The 15,808-nt window shown below is 37.8% G+C and overlaps 1 protein-coding gene and 1 pseudogene across 2 annotated transcripts in view; both read left to right on the top strand.

Moving 5' to 3' along the window:
* Window positions 1-15,808, top strand: part of SHOC1 (shortage in chiasmata 1) — an 84,127-nt gene that overhangs the window by 24,492 nt on the left and 43,827 nt on the right. For both annotated transcript variants that reach the window (XM_088019239.1, XM_028108702.2), the window contains exons 8-12: window positions 442-543; window positions 1,840-1,948; window positions 14,096-14,190; window positions 15,112-15,186; window positions 15,594-15,764. In XM_088019239.1, the coding sequence (XP_087875365.1) occupies window positions 442-543; window positions 1,840-1,948; window positions 14,096-14,190; window positions 15,112-15,186; window positions 15,594-15,764 (552 nt within the window). The remainder of the gene's footprint in view (window positions 1-441; window positions 544-1,839; window positions 1,949-14,095; window positions 14,191-15,111; window positions 15,187-15,593; window positions 15,765-15,808) is intronic.
* On the top strand, window positions 11,554-12,726 carry LOC114213487 (casein kinase II subunit alpha-like; annotated as a pseudogene).

Genomic DNA, 15,808 nt, shown 5'->3' with positions numbered 1-15,808 from the left:
TATATTAGGGAGGAGTGAAGGGAGATTTATGAATCCATTGAGAAGAGGGATGCTTGCCATTACTAGACCACAAACCTGAAGGAATTCTTGTAGACGAGACTAACTCAAATGAATTACTGATTAGCCTACAAGTCAAAGCAAGGGAATGAAAAGTCAACCTGAGTAAGTTGATCAAATTCATACCAGAACTTGTAAATATAGCAGAGCTTAAAACTGCAGGGTGACCCATTGGCTTATTAGCAGGACACAGATCCATGAATGCTAATATAAAGGACATGTGACTTTACTGAAGGACTGTGGTGGTACACTCCCAGCCTTCAGTTCACTCTGATGGTATACTAAATAAAGCAGTCATTGCCACAGAAGAATGGACAACATTAGAAAAAAAACTGATACAGTAGTACTTACGCTGATAGTAGACTTTCTTACCTTTCTTTTCAGATCTTACTACCGAGCATGGAATTGACATTGAGGATATAAAATGCAGCTTCACAGAGATTTTGGCCATTCAAAGCTATTGTGAACCAGAGTACAGTGAACCAGGTAGAAATTTTGGATAAATCATTGAGTTTATCAGTGGTTACCCATATCTGATGTAAAGGTACAATACATTCACATGTAAGGTCTACTATGAGACAGTTTTCATGTTTAAAATTTGATTATTGCAATCCAAGTTGTCATTTTTTTCTCTTATCTGTCCATTTACATTTGTTACTATTATTAACTCATTATCCTTCTAGCAGCAAAACTGAATAATATACAGAGAGTTACAAAGACTGAGGAAAAGGAATGGAGGAAATAGCATTAATATTAAAATCGGAAATCATAATATTATAGTTCAGTAAATAAAATTTTATATTTTATCTCAGTATTAGTAATCTTGCTGACCCTTGTTACACTTTTGTAAATTTAACTTTTTAATCATTCAAAGCAATCCTATCATTACTGTTACTATTATTATCATACCAGATTTGGACCCTGAATCATCTTTTGTTCCACTGTAATGCCAAGTTGTGTTGCTTCTTAACTATGTTGATGATACTATTATTTAGTTACATGTATTTTATTTATTTGTTTATTTATTTATTTATTTTAGTGGTGGTGCGGGGAGGTAGACAGAGGGAGAGGGAGAGAGAGAATCTTAAACAGGCTCCAACACCCAGTGTGGAGCCTAATCTCACAACCCTGAGATCATGACCTGAGCCAAAATCAAGAGTCGGACGCTTAACCAACTGAGCCAACCAGATGCTCCCTTAGTTACATTTATAATTGAATCACATTTATCATCTATTTGGAAGTTTATTGCTTTATTTATGAAAGTGATAGAAACACACTAACTACTTATGAATAAATGAGTTTCAGTTTCTCAAGCCCACTCTATAAATATGTAACTCTGTGCTGGGCCACCCAGACTTACTAAGATGAAGAATTAGTCTCCATTAATACTATTTACTTAACATCACCAATATTTAGTATGAAGATAAAAATAGTCCTGTCTCCTAAGTACTGACAACATAAGTTGTCAGAATTGAAAGCATTATTTCACATAAAACTCTTAGAATTTATATCATACAGTAAACAATAAAGTTTAGTTGTCAATGTATTTTTTAAAAATCACCACTATCACTGTTGAGATAGCATGTGACATATGTGTAATTCCTTAGATGGAAATTTAAAACTGTTATTTTGTATTTCAAGTAACTGAAATGTCTTTTTATTGAAAATCTTTGTTGTAGCAGAATGATCAACATAATAGTTAATTACAAAAAGTTCTAAACTATACTTAATTTTATTCAGTGTTTATGTAATTAATTATTTTTTAAACTTTTTGTATTCTAGGAGAGTTAGAAATGCCATTAACTCATCTACATCTAACAAACCAACATTCTTCCATGACTTCATTATGTACAGGACTTCAGACATTTCCATTGTCTCCTATTTGTAAAATGTAAGTAAAGATTATAGCTAGAACTCAAATTGCAATTCAAAATAACTAGTCCTTAATTAAATCCCTCCATATAAAGGCAATTTGTAAGATACCTCTGTGAAAAAAATGTAAGAGAGGACAATGTCTGTAGTAAGGAAATAGAATATATGAATATATATGTACATACTTAAAAATTTTTAATACCATTTTTTAATTTAAATTCAATTAATTAACATATAGCATATTATTAGTTTCAGAGGTAGAGGTCAGTGATTCATCAGTCTTATATAATACACAGCGCGCATTACATCATGTTCCCTCCTTAATGTTCAGCACCCAGCCACCCCCGTCCCCTTTTCCCTCTCCCCTCCAGTAACCCTCAGTTTGTTTCCTATGATTAAGAGTTTCTTGGTTTGTCTCCCTCTCTGATTTCATCTTGTTTTATTTTTCCCTCCCTTTGCCCATGCTCCTCTGTTTTGTTTCTTAAATTCCACATAGGAGTGAAATCATATGATAATTGTCTTTCTCTGATTGACTTATTTCACTTAGCATAATGCCCTCTAGTTCCATCCATGTCACTGCAAATGATAAGATTTCATTTTTTTGATGGCCGAGTAGTATTCCATTGTATATATATACCACATCTTCTTTATCCATTCATCTGTTGATGGACATCTGGGCTCTTTCCATAGTTTGGCTGTTGTGGACATTCCTGCTATAAACATTGGGGTGCAGGTCCCCCTTTGGATCACCACATTAGTATCTTTGGGGTAAATACCCAGTAGTGCAATTGCTGGGTCATAGTGTAGCTCTATTTTCAACTTTTTGAGGAACCTCTATACTGTTTTCCAGAGTGGCTGTACAAGTTTGCATTCCCACCAACAGTGTGAGAGGATTCCCCTTTCTCTGCATCCTTGCCAACATCTGTTGTAATTAATTTTAGCCATTTTAACCAGTGTAAGGTGGTATCTCATTGTGGTTTTGATTTGTATTTCCCTGATGCCGAGTGATGTTGAACATTTTTTTCATGTGTCTATTGGCCATTTGTACATCCTTGTTTTTTTTTTATGGAATATCTTTAGAAAGACACACAAGAATCAGGTAGCTTTGGTTGTGTCTGGAAGGGAACTGGGTAACCTGACAATATGGGAGCTAGTAAGTGATAGAGCCAGTTCTTTTATAGTTTTAGTATTTTGAATGTGAACATATTACCATTAAAAATAAACAACTTGAAAAATTGTAAAGATTCTGACACTACAACTATTTGCTTAGGATACTGCCATTGGATACCTGCCAAGGGTACTGCCTCTATTGGCACTCACTGCTACGAAAGACAGTGTAGTAGTATATTCATTTGCTCAGGCTGCCTTAACAAATACCATAGACTGAATGGCTTAAACACCCAGTCTATGGTAAATTTATTTATTCACAGTCTGGAGGCTAGAAGTCTAAGATTAAGATATTAGCAGGGTTGGATTCATTATGAAATGTCTTTCCTTGGCTTCATCTTAGGTAACTGTCTTCTACCTTTCTCTTCTTTCTTTGTTCTTTAAAGATTTTATTTATTTATTTGAGCTTTATTTTCTTTTTCTTTTTTTAATTTTTAAATTTTAATTCAATTAGTTCACATACAATGTATTATTAGTTTCAGAGGTAGAGGTCAGTGATTCATCAGTCTTACACAATACACAGTGCTCATTATATCACATGCCTTCCTTAATGTCCATCACCAGTTACCCCATTCCCTTACCCCCTCCCCTCCAGCAACCCTCAGTTTGTTTCCTATGATTAAGAGTTTCTTATGGTTTGTCTCCCTCTCTGATTTCATCTTGTTCTATTTTTCCCTCCCTTCCCCCATGCTCCTCTGTTTTGTTTCTTAAATTCCACATAGGAGTGAGATCATATGGTATTTGTCTTTTTCTGATTGACTTATTTCACTTAGCATAATGCCCTCTAGTTCCATCCATGTGTTGAAAATGGCAAGATTTCATTTTTTTTGATGGCTGAGTAGTATTCCAGTGTGTGTGTGTGTGTGTGTGTGTGTGTGTGTGTATATATATATATATATATATATATATATATATATATATATATATATACCATATCTTCTTTTTCCAGTTGTCTCAGATGTCATAGTTTATTTTATTTATTTTTCTTTTTTTTACTTTCATTTTTTTATTATGTTCAGTTAGCCAACATATAGTACATCATTAGTTTTTGATATAGTGCTCAGTGATTCATTGCCTAATTTGTTGGCATATAGTTGTTCATAATATGTTCTTATAATTGTTTGTATTTCTTTTGTGTTGGTTGTGATCTCTCCTCTTTCATTCATGATTTTATTTATTTGGGTCCTTTCTCTTTTCTTATGATAAGTCTGGCCAAGGGTTTATTAATCTTACTAATTCTTTCAAAGAACCAGATCCTAGTTTCATTGATCTGTTCTACTGTTCTTTTGGTTTCTATTTCATTGATTTCTGCTCTAATCTTTATTGATTCTCTTCTCCTGCTGGGTTTAGGCTTTATTTGCTGTTCTTTCTCCAGCTCCTTTAGGGTGTAAGGTTAGGTTGTATCTTTGAGATCTTTCTTGTTTCTTGAGAAAGTCTTTTATTGCTACATACTTCCCTCTTAGGACTGCCTTTGCTGCATCCTAAAGGTTTTGAACAGTTGTGTTTTCATTTTCATGTTTCCATGAATTTCTTAAATTCTTCTTTAATTTCCTAGTTGACCTGTTCCTTCTTTAGTAGGATGCTCTTTAGCTTCCATGTATTTGAGTTCTTTCCAAATTTCTTCTTGTAAGTGAGTTCAAGTTTCAAAGCATTGTGGTCTGAAAATATGCAGGGAATGATCCCAATCTTTTGGTACCGGTTGAGACTTGATATGTGACCCAGGATGTGATCTCTTCTGGAGACTGTTTCATGTGCACATGAGAAGAATGTGTATTCTGTTGCTTTAGGATGGAATGTTCTGAATATATCTGTGAAACCCATCTGGTCCAATGTGTCATTCAAAGCCCTTGTTTCCCTGTTGATCTTCTTTTTAGATGATTGTCCATTGCAGTGAGAGGGGTGTTAAAGTCCCCTATGATTATTGTATTATTATAAATGTGTTTCTTTAATTTTGTTATTAGTTGGTTTATGTAATTAGCTGCTCCCATGTTAGGGTCATAAATATTTACAATTGTTAGATCTTCTTGTTGGGTAGACCCTTTAATTATGATATAGTGTCCTTCCTCATCTCTTATTACAGTCTTCGGTTTAAAATCTAATTTGTCTGATAAAAGGATTGCCACCTCAGCTTTCTTTTGATGTCCATTAACATGATAAATGGTTTTCCACCCCCTCACTTTTAATCTGGCGTTATCTTTGGGTCTAAAATGGGTCTCTTGCAGACAGCATATCGATGGGTTTTGCTTTTTTTATCCAATCTGATACCCTGTGTCTTTTGATTGAGGCATTTAGCTCATTTACATTCAGAGTAACTAATGAAAGATGTGAATTTAGTGCCATTGTATTACCTGTAAAGTCACTGTTTCTGTTTATTGTCTTTGTTCCTTTCTGATCTATGTTACTTTTGGGCTCTCTCTTCACTTAAAGGATCACTTTTAATATTTCTTGCAGGGCTGGTTTAGTGATCACAAATTCTTTATAGTTTCTGTTTGTCCTGGAAGCTCCTTATCTCTCCTATTTTGAATGACAGCCTAGCTGGATAAGGTATTCTTGGCTGCATATTTTTCTCATTTAGCACTCTGAATATATCATGCCAGTCCTTTCTGGCCTGCCAGGTCTCTGTGGCTAGGTCTGCTGCCAGTCTAATGTTTCTACTCTTGTAGCTTACAGACCTCTTGTCCCAAGCTGCTTTCAGGATTTTCTCTTTGTCTGTGAGATTTGTGAGTTTCACTATTATATGTCAGGGTGTTGACTTATTTTTATTGATTTTGAGGGGGGGTTCTCATGCCTTCTCGACTTGAATGCCTATTTCCTTCCCCAGACTAGAGAAATTCTCTGCTATAATTTGCTCCAAAATACCTTCCCCCCTTCTCTCTTTCCTCTTCTTCTGGGATCCAAATTATTCTAATATTGTTTTGCTTTATGGTATCACTTATCTCTCAGATTCTCCCTTTGTGATCTAGTAGTTGTTTATCTCTCTTTTTCTCTGCTTCTTTATTCTCCATCATGTTGTCTTCTATATCACCAATTCTCTCTTTTGCCTTATTTATCCTCGCAGTTAGAGCCTCCATTTTTGGTTGCATTCATTAATAGCCTTTTGATTTCAACTTGATTAGATTTTAGTTCTTTTATTTCTCCAGAAAGGGATTCCCTACTGTCTTCTATGCTTTTTTCAAACCAGCTAGTATCGTTATTCTGAACTCTAGTTCCAGCATCTCACTTATGTCCATAGTGATTAGGTCCCTGCAGTCAGTACTTTCTTCTCTTTTTTGAGGTGAGTTTTTCTGTCTTGTCATTCTGTCCAGAGAAGAATAGATGAACGAGAGAACAAAATACTAAAATGGCAATAATGACCCTAGACAAATATACACTAAGCAAATCAGAAGAGACCTGAAACCAAGAAAAAAGTTAAAATTAAAAAAAAGAGAGAGAGACTATAATCAGCCAGGTGAACAGAACAGAGCAATACACTGGATCCTGTGGGTGTTTTGGTCTGTTTGTCAGAAAATTAGATCCCAAAATTGTAAAGAAAGAAAAACTTCTATATATATATATACACACACAAAAATAAAATCAAATACATTGAAAGGATAGAATATAACTGTAAAGATGAAAATTTAAAAAGATTTTAACAAAAAAAAAGAAGAAGAAAAAAGAGAGAATATCATCAGACAGGTGAAGAGAACAGAGCCATACACTAGATTTTGGGTGTATTATGGTCTATTTGTTAGAAGAAACTGCATCCCAAAATTGTAAAGAAAGAATAACTTATATATATATACAAAAATAAAGTTAAATCCAATGAAAGGATAGAATGTAACTGTAAAAATTAAAATTAAAATTACTTTAAAAAGAGTTGATAAAATAAGAAATTGGTTGAAAAAAGAAAGAGAAAAAATTAACATTGAAAGACTAAAGAATCATGGGGAAAAAAACATGAATTCTATATACTATTTTCCCTTAGTGCTGGAGTTCTGCAGTTCTGTATGATTGGTAAACTTGGTCTTAGCCAGATGTTCTTGCTGATCTTCTGGGGGAGGGGCCTGTTGCCCTGATTCTCAGATGTCTTTGCCCTGGGTGGAATTGAACTGGGGGCCAGGCTAAGTAAGCTACTCCGGATTGCTCTATGTGGCTTTTGTTCCCTGAAGGTTTTCTGTGCCACTTTACAGGATGAGAATGAAAATGGCGCCCTCCCAATCTCCAGCCCCAGAGCCAAAACCCCCTCAGAGTGCCCTCAGAGAAAAGCAGTCAATCACTCCTGTCTCCCTGGTCTCCGTCCACACTTAGTGCTCACCCAGCCTGTGACCAAGTGTTTCTATCTCAGGCATGCAACCCGATTTTGAGTCTCTAAGCCAGGGGAGAAAGGGGGGGGGTCTCGCTATGGTTCTGCTGCTTGCTGAGCCCAACCGGGTGGTGGTTCATGGTATATGGCAACCCTGAGCTGAGAGCCCACTTCTGGGCTCACTGATTGCAGCCAGCTTTCCTGCTCTGATGCCTGGGAGCTCTTCTGCACTCAGGCACCCCCAGTCTTCCTGTGACCCCAGGGATCCTGAGACCACACTGTCCCACCTAGGATTCCACCCCCACTTTACCACCTGAGCACCTTTCAGGCAGGGATCTAAAAGTACTGATTTTGCACTCCACTGCTATATCACTTTCCAGTGCCGGCTTATGGAAGCTTCCTCCCCTTGCAGTTTATCTTCCCCGTATACCACCTCGGATTCACTTTTCTGCACCTCCTACCTTGCAGAAAGTGGTCACTTTTCTATTTGTAGATTTACAGCTTTTCTTTATTAGCTCTCCGCTTGAGTTTGCAGGTGTTCAGGATGATTTGATAGCTATCTAGCTGAATTCCTGGGACCAGACGAAACTAAGGTCTCCTACTCCTTCGCCATCTTGGACTATCTCTGATTTTATTTATTTATTTGAGACAGAGAAAGAGAGCATGAGCAGGGGGAGGAGCAGAGGGAGAGAGAGAAACAGACTCCCTGCTAAGCATGGAGCCCAACGTGGGGACTGAAGCAGGGCCCCATCCCAGGATCCCAAGATCATGACCTGAGCTAGAGTCAGCCTCTTAACCAACTGAGCCACCCAGGCACCCCGTCTACCTTTCTCTTCTTACAATCCTCCATGCATGTCTGTGTCCCAGTGTCCTATGCATATTCGATTAGCACCCATCTTAACCACCCCATTTTAACTTAATCACCTTTTTAAAGGCCCTATCTCCAAATACAGTCATATTCTGAGGCACTGAGAGTTAGGGTTTCGATATGATTGAAATTTAGCCCATAATAAGTAGTTAAGAGCCCTGAACTACAGCCAGATTTTCCGGTTGTATCACTTACCAGCTCGGACCTTAATTGCCCTGTGCCTCAGTTTCCTTATCTGTAATATTGAGATATTAATAGTATATACCTTTCAGGGTTGTTATGAGGTCTTCTAAAAGATTGTCATCGCTCTCTGACCAGGAATAGCCAAGGATCACAGGGCAGTGTGGATAGGGGTCCATCAATAGATTTGTCTATCAAATTACTTTCCTAGGAGTACTAGGGAATCACATCCGATCTCTAACAGAGGACATCCATTGACCTTGTTTACCTCTATCAATGTGGTATTGGTGTTGGGGAACTAGACATGTAGAACCAAGTATTGAGCCACAAATATGCTCAATACCCCATTGTTATTGCACAGAATGGTCTGTAATCTCAGAATTGACATTGCAGGGCTGGATCATTGTATTCTAGTTTGAGCCAAAATTGTATAGCTTAATGGCCCAGCATCTTTGCCCTCCAGTGGAGTCTGAGATAGCTTTGGTTGCTGTCTTTTATCCTGTGGCATACATATAACTTAATGTGTTCTGCTCTTACACCAGTTACAAAACTAGGAGCATAACCAGTACAGCCTCTTTCTTCTTCACTGTAGTCCTGAAACTAAATGTATCCTAAAATAATACATTATCAGGAAAATTATAGGGAAGTCTACAAGTCTCTAATGAATTGTTCCCAGAATGGATGCTGCAGGAGCTGAGTACTGAGTTTTGAGTTTTTAGCAATGATTGACTGATCTGTCAAAGGAGACTTCTATTGGGTATTTGGGAGCAACTCATCACTAGCTTCTCAGGTTTCTATTAATGGTCTCACAGCACACGATGGAGGAGCCTGGTATTGAGGGCCCCAATTACCTTCATCTTCTGGCAAAGAATTGTGTTATTTGGGGGATAAATCTGTGATATACAAAACTCTACCATGAACCAGAACTCCCATATCAGATATGAACTCTAAAAAATCTCATGGAACAAGTACAGAAACTACTTCTAATTTGTTTAAATACTTTTAGTCCCTTTGCTGAGATGCAGATGTTTATTTGCAGGACCTGTACTGTCTTTTTTAGTACTCTTTTACTCCACATACCCTAATTCATCTGTTAAGGCAGATTGGCAATCAGAAACAGAAACTAGCAGAAATTAGTAGTCTTGAATTTCAACCTGATATTAAAAGCATTTACTTAACTATCAAAAACTCCTGTTAATCACACAAGTTATATATCTACTTATTGAAACTCAACTATCTAATTAGAATTTATGAAACTTAAATCTTATCTATGTATTATGATTTGCCTAAGTTAGAACAAAAAAGGCTTTTTAAAATTAGCCAAAGGTTCTGGGGCCATTTGAAACAACTTAAAGAGGTCATTTCATCACTGCTATATTGATTAGCAAGAGGTAAATCACTTCCATTTGGTTTATGAATATAAAAAAACCTTAAAATTCCTATTCTAAAAATGGATTTTCACCTCATCTTTGAATCTAAAGACAAAGAAAAAAGTGTTAAAATAAAAAAAACAACAGAAGGGAAAAATAATGTGTAATGTTACTGTACTCTTAATTTGCTTTTATGGCCCCACTTACTTTTATTTCAGAATACAACATTTTGGCTGGAAATATATCCAGTTAACAAGTATTTTGGGTGGTCACCACATGTCAAACCCTGTGCTAGATTTTATGGAGCTAAAAAGAAAAGCCTGTGTAACACCGGACTTTATTTCCATACTGGTTGCTGAATTGTGAACATATTTTTATATATGACCGAACAATATATCAAATTCAGACATGTCTTCAGAAAGTTCCATTAAGAGTGAGAATATTTGTTTATATTATGGCCTCCTGTTGGACTTGGCTTGCCTTCCTTTAGCTTTAAAGTAATTGCCTATAATCTGAGGTGTTTTGTTGTCAAAGAGATCTTGGTAAGCTTCAAGAATTATCTAGACTCTCACAGTTTGCCACCTCATCCTAGATTTTGGATTATGTAGGTAAATTGGATAGCTTAGACATAAAACAGCTTTCTCCGGCCCAGGACTATCAACTCAACTAGCAGTACTTATAATTAGCATGCTCACATATGTTCCATATGAACAGAGAAACAGAACACAATCAATTCTTGCCTTGGAGTGAGAGGTTTGGGGGCATAGATTAAGGGGTTTGAGGATTACTGTTATCTTCCCTACCAAGGCTAGTAACTTAATAGCTACTGATAAGCTGTGATTTACACTAATTGTCATGCATCTTCCTTTCTCTTCCTAACACCCCAAAACATGCAAACAGACATACATCACTTATTCACACACCCCTCAAGATTGAAGGACCTGAACTAAACTTTAGCACTAAACTTTTACCGTCCTAAGAAGGTAGAGCAGACAGGACTTTTTCATAATTCTGATCCTCAACCAGTAGAAGCTCCAGAATTTGTTTAGAATGGACTTGGGGACAGCAATTTTGTAAAAAAAATTGTGTTAAAGCTACTGTCTTGTATGGAAAGTACAGTAATTTTACTTAAATTATATTTTTAATTTGGGTGGCTTATAGGGTTGGTGCTGCCACACTTCATGGAAGGAAGTGCTAAAACCCTCCTAAGTCAGCCTCCTTTGGCTCCAGGTTTCATTGGGGGAGATAGAGGTAGGAGTTAAGGTATAGGCAAGCAGGAGCAATTAAGAGGCTAACAAATTGCCAAAACTTCCAAAGGGAGGAAAAGTAAGTATATGAAATTTGGTCTATGAAACTCTACTTCAGTTTACACATTTATAGAGTAAATTTTTCACTTGCTTTTGAGTGTAAAAAAATACTTAGAAAAATAATTTTCTTAAAATAAAATTTTATTACATGGTGTGATGAGAGCTGGGTGTTATACGCAACTAATGAATCACTGAACACTACATCAAAAACTAATGATGGGCGGCTGCAGCCTTGCTCTGGTCCCTGCGGCTGGCAGCCAAGCTGTGTGTCTCCTCCTCTGCCGCTGCCATATTGTCTGTGTGAGGAGAGGGAAGAGGCGCCGCTGCTGCTTCCACCACAGTTTAAAGAAAACAGGTCTGAAACAAGGTCTTACCCCCAGCTGCTTCTGAACACAGTGACCACCAGATCTCCAAACATCAAGTCCACCTTCACTTGCCAACCTGTCTGACATGTCGGGACCCGTGCCAAGCAGGGCCAGAGTTTACACAGATGTTAATATGCACAGACCCCAAGAGCACTGGAATTATGAGTCACACGTGGTGTAGTGGGGTAATCAAGATGACTACCAGCTGCTTCGAAAATTAGGCCGGGGTAAATACAGTGAAGTATTTGAAGCCATCAACATCACAAATAATGACAAAGTTGTTAAAATTCTCAAGCCAGTAAAGAAGAAGAAAATCAAGCATGAAATAAAGATTTTGGAGAATTTACGAGGCGGTCCCAATATCATCACACTGGCAGACATTGCAAAAGACCCTGTGTCACGAACCCCTGCCTTGGTTTTTGAACACGTAAACAACACAGACTTCAAGCAATTGTACCAGACGTTAACAGACTATGATATTCTATTTTACATGTATGAGATTCTGAAGGCCCTGGATTATTGTCACAGCATGGGAATTATGCACAGAGATGTGAAGCCCCATAATGTCATGATTGATCATGAGCACAGAAAGCTACAACTAACAGACTGGGGTTTGGCTGAGTTTTACCATCCTTGCCAAGAATATAATGTCAGAATTTCTTCCGCATACTTCAAAGGTCCTGAGCTACTTGTAGACTATCAGATGTACGATTATAGTTTGTATATGTGGAGCTTGGGTTGTATGCTGGCAAGTATGATCTTCCAGAAGGAGCCATTTTTCCATGGACATGATAATTATCAGTTGGTGAGGACAGCCAGAGTTCTGGGGAGGACAGAAGATTTATATGACTATATTGACAAATACAACATTGAATTAGATCAATGTTTCAACGATATCTTGGACAGACACTCCCTTAAGTGATGGGAACTCTTTGTCCACAGTGAAAACCAGCACCTTGTCAGCCCTGAGGCCTTGGATTTCTTGGACAAGCTGCTGCGATACGACCACTAGTCATGGCTTACCGCAAGAGAGGCCATGGAGCACCCCTATTTCTATACTGTTGTGAAGGACCAGGCTCGAATGGGCTCATCTAGCATGCTGGGGGACAGTACACCTGTCAGCAGCGCCAATATGATGTCAGGGATTTCTTCAGTGCCAACCCCTTCACCCCTTGGACCTCTGGCAGGCTCACCGGTGATTGCTGCTGCCAACCCCCTTGGGATGCCTGTTCCAGCTGCTGCTGGTGCTCAGCAGTAATGGTCCCTTCTGTCTCCTGATGCCTAAGCAGAGGTGGGGGAGTCCACGCTCTCCTTGATGCAGCTTGCGCCTGCTGGGGAGGGGTGAAATACTTCAGAAGCACCGTGTCTGAACTGTTGCTTGTGGATTTATAGTAGTTCAGTCATTAAAAAAAAAAATTGTAATACGCTGATTTTCTTTTTTTTTTTTAACTCGAACTTCTCATTACTCAGGATTCCCTGAAAAATTACCTGTAGGTGGAATACTTAACGGACAAAAATCTTTCCCCCCTTTCAAATTCAGTTTCTCATCACTAAAGAACAAAGATGAACCAGCCTCAATCCCGGCTGCTGCATTTGGGTGGAGATATCTTCCCATGTCCACCATTGCTCCCCCACCATCCCACACTATGGGGGGTTTATATCTCATGCTCTTCTCCAGAGATTACAGAAATGTAGGTTCTTCAAGGGAGGTGGGAAGGAAAGAGGAAGGGAGGGCCCAAGCTACAAGAGCAGTGTACTGCTGGTCACTTTTCTCACTTTACTCCAAGTGCTTCAGTGGGGTTGTCCTGGTGAATCTCGTGGAAATATGTCTTAATTTCATTGAGATGCTGAAAATCTACCCAAAGTGCAGACAGGTCCTGAAAACTTCTGTTCAGTATGAATCATGTCTTATTGACCTAACCCTAAAATTTTAGTTTCATCATTGAGATGCTGAAAATCTACCCAAAGTGCAGACAGGTCCTGAAAACTTCTGTTCAGTATGAATCATGTCTTATTGACCTAACCCTAAAATTTTAGTTTCAGTTCAGTTTAAGATTATAATACCTTCCCTCCCAGGCTCCTTACCTTGGTCCTCTCCCCTGTCATCTCCCCATGTGCTCTATAGCTGGGGGGAGGGGGAGGAAAAATCTTTTTCAGTTTTCTTTGACTTGGCCATTTTGAATTCAGTTAGTTACTGGCCTTAACTTACTGCTTTTTACAAAAGAAAAACATTGTCTGTATAGGTTTCATGCTAGCAACTCTTTAAGAGCTAATGGAAGATGTGGCCACACCGAGTTTCATTGTAAGCTTTCTACCTTCTTTTCTTCCTTTCTTCCTCTTCCTTTACATGCCATCCAGTGAGAAGATCTGCCCCTCAGTCTTGTAAATGTATCTGAGAGGTAGGAGCAGAGCCTCTATCTCCAGTGAAACTGAAATGGTAGACCTGTAATTGTGGGAAAACTATAAACTCTCTTGTTACAGCCCTGAAAACAAAACAAAAGTAATGATGTACTACTATATGTTGGCTAACTGAATTTAAATTTTAAAAAAAGAAGAAAAAATACAATTTTATTATACAAAAAGTCTCAATATTATTAATATATTAGGCTTTAACTCTTCTTTTTCAGTAGTTTGCTTACTGCTGAAGAATCAGCTAACAAAAACTGGATGGTATGGCAGTTAGAAAGCTGCAGAAGCTCACTGAAACCATTTTTGCCTACAGGTAAAGATTAACTGATTTTGAAAGCTAAACAAAAAGTAAAAGTGAGAAGGTATAATTAGTAGAAATGTCTTGTCAGCTTTATTATTTTTTTATTATTGTTACTGTCATAAATACACAGTTCCAAAATTAGGATTTCAGAATTTTTCATCTTAATTTTGGGTTGATGCTTATAATGCAGATAAAAGTAGTTGTGCTACTTCCGTTCCTCCATACATTATGATTTGTTATTATTTAGATTAAAAGAAATGAGGTGGAAAGCTCTGTGCCACAGTATCTAAGATGATAGTCATCATAAAATCTGATCAAATATATCTTCTCGTTTAGGTTCTTTTTATTTTCAAAAGATTTTTTTTATTTATTTATTCATTTGAGAGAGCGAGAATGAGAGAAAGAGAGAGCACATGAGAGGGGGGAAGGTGAGAGGGAGAAGCAGACTCTCCGCTGAGCAGGGAGCCCGATGCGGGACTCGATTCCGGGACTCCAGGAGCATAACCTGAGCCGAAGGCAGTCGCTTAACCAACTGAGCCACCCAGATTATAATAAAATAGAATTTCAAATTTAGTAAATCTTACTTTAATTCTTCAAAATGTTATCAAATGTATTAATTTAGTAATTACTAAAATGTTCAAACAAAATAATGGTTCTATTTCCTAATGAATATTAGAATAATTTTAACTTTATGATATTTCCATAGATTGAAATAAATGCCTTACGTGACTTCTATTGCTATAATATTCTGGACTTTTACAAGTATTACCATCTTGAAGACAAAATACTAGCTATATAACTTCAAGTTTCACTTTTTTTCCAGTGTGTGAAAATCTGTTTCATAAGGAATTTTCAGTGTGGTTCTATTTATTGTGTTTTCTTTTACCCTATGAACTGCTTCTATTTGTTTTTGGTTTGTTATTGTTTTTTAAGTGCCAAGAAGTGAAGAGCCCAATAGTCAATATTCCGTTATGGATTTGAAAAAGATATTTTCTACTGAAGAAGGAAGTCTTTTTTTTTTTAAAGATTTATTTATTTATTTGAGAGAGAGAGAATGAGAGATAGAGAGCATGAGAGGGAAGAGGGTCAGAGGGAGAAGCAAACTCCCTGCTGAGAAGGGAGCCCGATGTGGGACTCGATCCCAGGACTCCAGGATCATGACCTGAGCCAAAGGCAGTCGCTTAACCAACTGAGCCACCCAGGCGCCTTTTTTTTTTTTTTAAAGATTTTATTTATTTATTTGAGAGAGAGAGAATGAGAGATAGAGAGCACGAGAGGGAACAGGGTCAGAGGGAGAAGCAGACTCCCTGCTGAGCAGGGAGCCCAATGCGGGACTCGATCCCGGGACTCCAGGATCATGACCTGAGCCGAAGGCAGTGGCTTAACCAACTGAGCCACCCAGGCACCCGAAGAAGGAAGTCTTGTAGTTAATCCTGTAAGCACAGAGTGGTGGGAAAAAGGAGGACGAAATCTGAAAGAGGCAGAAACTTTGGGACATCTGAATACATATTTGTGTCATGATGATCTATCTTCTGATGATACTAAAATGGAGATATTTTTGCCAACAAAAGTGCTTCAATTAGAATGTAAGTACGCAGGTGCCTGGGTGGCTCAGTTGGTTAAGCAACTG

The sequence above is a fragment of the Eumetopias jubatus genome, unplaced genomic scaffold (genome assembly GCF_037043125.1).
Source record: "Eumetopias jubatus isolate StellerSeaLion01/CBP00866 unplaced genomic scaffold, mEumJub1_p1.0 scaffold_15, whole genome shotgun sequence".
NCBI classification, from domain to species: Eukaryota; Metazoa; Chordata; class Mammalia; order Carnivora; family Otariidae; genus Eumetopias; species Eumetopias jubatus.
Note: the sequence above shows the minus strand (reverse complement) of the source record. Positions and strands in the feature narration are given on the sequence as shown.